Source organism: Arachis duranensis, chromosome 5 (genome assembly GCF_000817695.3).
Source record: "Arachis duranensis cultivar V14167 chromosome 5, aradu.V14167.gnm2.J7QH, whole genome shotgun sequence".
Classification (NCBI taxonomy): Eukaryota; Viridiplantae; Streptophyta; class Magnoliopsida; order Fabales; family Fabaceae; genus Arachis; species Arachis duranensis.
The window spans coordinates 87,872,575-87,877,482 of record NC_029776.3 but is presented as its reverse complement, the minus strand read 5'-3'; the positions used below and the strand labels follow the sequence as shown (position 1 = coordinate 87,877,482).

The window sequence follows — 4,908 nt, the reverse complement described above, 5'->3', positions numbered from 1 at the left end:
AAAAGCAAAGCCTTATTTATATTAAAATCATTCTGGTATATTTATATTATAGTAGTTATAATATTTTAAAAAATTATTAAAATAATATATTTTTTTAAAATTATTACTAAAAAATATTATTAAAATATTAAAAAAATATCATTTTAACTTTAATAATATTTACATAATTATAGTAATCACCCGTAAGTATAAATATACTAGTGTCCACTCTTATATTATAACCCTAATAATAATTTCTTTATATATAAGAGTGTTTAGTATATATAAATAAATGATTAGAAATTTCCAAAATAAGAGAGGGTTTCACGAGTGGTGTCAGAGATTGTTAGGATAGTGAAGTATCTTTTTCATTTTGAGGACACGTCGCTCCAGAAAGTAATGGGAGACAGATAATTGAGATTGAGATTTCACTGTTGAACTTGTTTATATTTTTCTTCTTCTTCTTCTTTTTGAGTTCCCCATTGGTGGAAGAGTGGCAAGTTTCCACTTTAATTTCCTTATGCTTCTCCTATGCATGACTTTCCTTTAATTTATGTTACAACTTAAAACTTAATTAATTTAAAGGATAATAATCACATGCATTCATGCATTATAATCAATTAATTTTTTAAATAATAATTTTTTATTTTTATTGAATTGATAATATACGATTAATTATTAGATAATATATGAAAATTAAATTCATATAATTATACCTGCTTGCCTTATTGTATTAAAACCTTAATTAATATTAAGTGCTTTTCAACCCTAAAGTGAAATGTTAACATAGTCCTTTTCAAGTTTCCAAATGTATATAGTTTTGCATTAAAAAAAAAAAAAGAGTACAAATTTAATAGTCATGCATCACATATAATGCCAATATAAGATTCGTTAAAGCGAATCGCACTTTGAATTTCCATGGAAATGTTCTAATGAGTTAGCAATGAATTGCGTATAATGGGTTAAATCTTTGGTCTGAATAAAATGAACCTCACCCATACTATTCAAAATAACTATTCGAATATTAAAATAATAAATATCTCATGTCATAAAATTATTCATCTCAAAAACTTAACCATCCGAATACCAGGAATAATAAACATCTCATGTCATAAAATCACTCATCCCAAAAATTTAAATTGATTTTGGAGTTTACCAAGGATCGAACCTTGACCTTTCGGATCTAAACTCTAATACCATGTCATGAACCCACTCATCCCAAAAACGTAATCTGACAAGACAATGTAACACTAATTATCATATCTCTAATACTTCCTAAACCTCCATTACACTTAGAGCATTGACTCTTTATATTTCTCTTAAATATAATAACATTTATTTATTTATAACAATTCATCTTGCTTCGATTTTGCACAACCGCTTGCATGTTCTATTGGCATATTTTTTGTCATGTAACGCAGATTTTCACGAGGGATTGACACTTTGACAGTCTTCTTTTCTGTCATCTCTGAGATATTCTTAATCATTTAAATCAATGGGAAAAAAAACGAAAAAAGAAAAATAAAGGTAACACTTTAGTCTTTAACTTAACACCTCAGTTATTGAAAATTTGAAAAACCCAAAAAAAAAAGTAATAAAAGTAACAAAAAGGTCACCATTCACCACCAACACACAAAACTATGTTTCAATTATGAATAAATCATAGTATCAAAATTTCTCCGTTTCTTCTCTCAAAAATGTATAATATCATATGCCTCATTCTTCCTTCTCTTTTCTTTTATTTCTTTTTTATCAGATTCCAATGAACACATTTTCTCTAACAACAATGTTTCACCCTTTTCTGCAAAATGGCAAGAGGCCTAAATTGTGAGCTGCAAATTGAAAGCCTTATCATCAAACACATCACCCTTTTTTCTTCTTCTTCTTCACTCTCAAATCTGTGACTCATTTTCTTGCATAACTACTCTCACACTAAACAACACTCTTTGTTTTTACAATGGGGAGAGCCACAAGGTGGTTGAAGAACTTGTTTGGGATAAGAAGAGACAAAGAACAACAACACAAACAAGAAAACTCAAACTATGGAGACCCCAGAAGCATGAAATTCTCTTCATCTTCTTCTACTACTTCTGCTGCTCAGAGAAATTCAAGTAATTCTAGAGTTCTGTGTCATAATCCAGCTACTATTCCACCAAACATTTCTCCAGCTGAAGCAGCTTGGTTGCAATCTTTCTACAATGAGACAGAGAAGGAGCAGAACAAGCATGCCATTGCTGTTGCTGCTGCTACTGCAGCTGCAGCTGATGCTGCTGTGGCAGCAGCACAGGCTGCAGTTGCAGTGGTTAGGCTCACAAGCCATGGAAGAGGTACCATGCTTGGTGCTGGACATGAGATTTGTGCTGCCACCAAGATTCAGACAGTGTTTAGAGGCTACTTGGTAAGAAGTTTTACTTTTTCTGCCTTTTTCTTGGTTTAATTGAAATTTTTCAGATGCAAATCCTTCAGATAAGGTTAGTGTTTGGTGGGGTTTGGAAATTGACAAAGCCTTCGACTATGATTTTGAAAGGTGCTAAAATGAGTTACAACATGATTATTTAGTCCTATGATTTTGACAAAAGTGAAAAAATAAAGAGTTGATCCTTCAACATGATTTTTACTTTTAAGATTTGGAGAGATGCAAGACAAGAAAAAAGGTTGCTTTTAAACCAAACAGCTTGACCTCTAAAATTGATTTAACAAAAATTTTCACTTTCTAGCAGAATAATTTCAAGAGAAACCATCAACCATAAACCATTTTAGGTCAAATTTCAATTATGGCATAATTAATTGAACCTAGAATGACTGTGAAACTGAAGCCAAATACCAGGAATTTGATGTGGAATGTTGCTCTATCTGCTGATTTTGCTCTCTAGTAGTGTGTGTTTTCCTTTTTTCTTTATTTTTTTGTGTGAAATGAATGATTGAAATTTGACATGAGTTTTTTCTGTTTTGTGTTTTGTTGTTGTGACTTGTGAATGTGAACAGGCAAGGAAAGCACTGAGAGCCTTAAAGGGATTGGTTAAGTTACAGGCACTTGTCAGAGGGTATTTAGTGAGGAAGCAAGCAACAGCAACACTGCATGGAATGCAGGCACTTATCAGAGCTCAAGCCACAGTGAGGTCTCAGAAAAAATCTCAAGGATTCATGGCCGGAAAGAATGATTCATATAGGTCTCAAATCCGTGCACGAAGATCCATGGTAATAAACACCTCAAATTGCAGCACTAGCCACAATTCACATTATACATGTCACTTGCATAGTACCTGCATTTAAACATTATGTGATTATGATTATGTCCTAATGCTTTTGTTACCTTAAAAATGTTTGTTTGTAGGAGAGATTTGATGACACTAGGAGTGAGTACACAGCTCCAACTCATAGTAGAAGGTTATCATCTTCATTTGATGCCACAATTAACAACAATAACAGTTTTGATGGTAGCCCCAAAATTGTGGAAGTGGACACTGGTATTAGGCCTAAGTCAAGGTCCCGGAGAACCAACACATCAATGTCGGATTTTGGGGACGACCCTTCATTCCAAACAATTTCCTCTCCCCTTCCAATCCCATGTCGGACACCGGGGCGCTTGTCCATACCGGATCATTCGGATTGGGGGTTGACAGGGGAAGAGTGCAGATTCTCAACTGCACAAAGCACTCCAAGGTTTGCAACAAGCACTTGTAGTTGTGGATCAGTTGCAGCCACGACACCAAAGAGTGTGTGCAATGAGAGCTTTTTCTATGGGAATTATCCGAATTACATGGTGAGCACGCAGTCTTTCAAGGCAAAGTTGAGGTCTCATAGTGCTCCAAAGCAAAGGCCAGAGCCAGGGGGTGCAAGGAAGAGGCTTACCCTGAATGAGATGATGGAATCTAGGAACAGTTTGAGTGGGGTTAAGATGCAGAGGTCATGCTCACAGATTCAAGAAGCCATTAACTTCAAGAATGCTGTGATGGGTAGGCTTCACACTAGGGATGCAGACAGAAACCACTTCCAAAAGAGGAGGTGGTGATTGATGATGAAGCTTGACTTGATGAATAGATTTCATTTGTTAAGTGATAGCTTTCTGTTTCTGCACTATCAAAGTAGTAAGCATTTTGTCAAACATATGGTGGGTGGGAAACAGGGGAGTGTGTCACATATGAATATATGATAGTGTGACAAAAGGAGATTGTCCCCATTGTTATTTGAAAAATTTTGCAATGGAATTTCATTTATATTATCATCATATATTCAAATCAAGGGATTAAAACTCTCTGCATCTTTTCTTTGAAATGTTTTGTTAGCAGTTCTTCTTGTGCTTTTTCTTTTTTATCATAACTTTAAACTGTATTGGAACCATAATGAAGTTTTAAATTCCCTGTAACTGATAAAAAATAATTCTCAAACAAGATTAATACGAGAAATTAATTGCTTTCAAAGGGGAAAAAAAAGATACTAGAAATTAATTGGAGGAACTTAATAACTTGCCTCCAAGAATAGGACTATAGGAGATTTTTAGACACGATGGCATTAAAAAATACAAATGGATAGTGTTACAACATGACTAGGATTGTAATTTAGATATAACAATTTTATCGTTGAAAATTCTATTAACTCGAAATTGTATTTATTTTTTATTTTTCACAGTATCTTTATACTTGACAGGTCAATGCGTAATTCGTCGCAGATTAGAGTTCTATTTAAAGGCAGAGTTTGAACTTTAATATTTACTTAAACATACTAGTAAGTTAATCACTAGACCAACTCAACTTAATTTTAAAATTGTATTTATATTATTATGTAATGTGTAAACACAATCACAAAATATATTTAAGATGTAGATCGAATATCAATATTATTTTTTTATTCTATAAATTTAAATAGTTGTCAATTGTAATAGTAGTAAAGCTTAGCAAAGTAATTATATTTTCAAACAAGTGTTTAGTT

The 4,908-nt window shown here is 32.9% G+C and overlaps 1 protein-coding gene across 1 annotated transcript; it reads left to right on the top strand.

Annotated features, from left to right (window-relative positions):
* Positions 1–1,569: 1,569 nt before the first annotated feature.
* On the top strand, positions 1,570–4,220 carry LOC107490328 (protein IQ-domain 26). The gene is made up of 3 exons (XM_016111106.3): positions 1,570–2,377; positions 2,965–3,177; positions 3,314–4,220. The coding sequence occupies exons 1-3, from the start codon at positions 1,937–1,939 to the stop codon at positions 3,989–3,991; spliced, it is 1,332 nt and encodes a 443-aa protein (XP_015966592.1). The 5' UTR covers positions 1,570–1,936; the 3' UTR covers positions 3,992–4,220.
* The last annotated feature ends 688 nt before the right edge of the window (positions 4,221–4,908 follow it).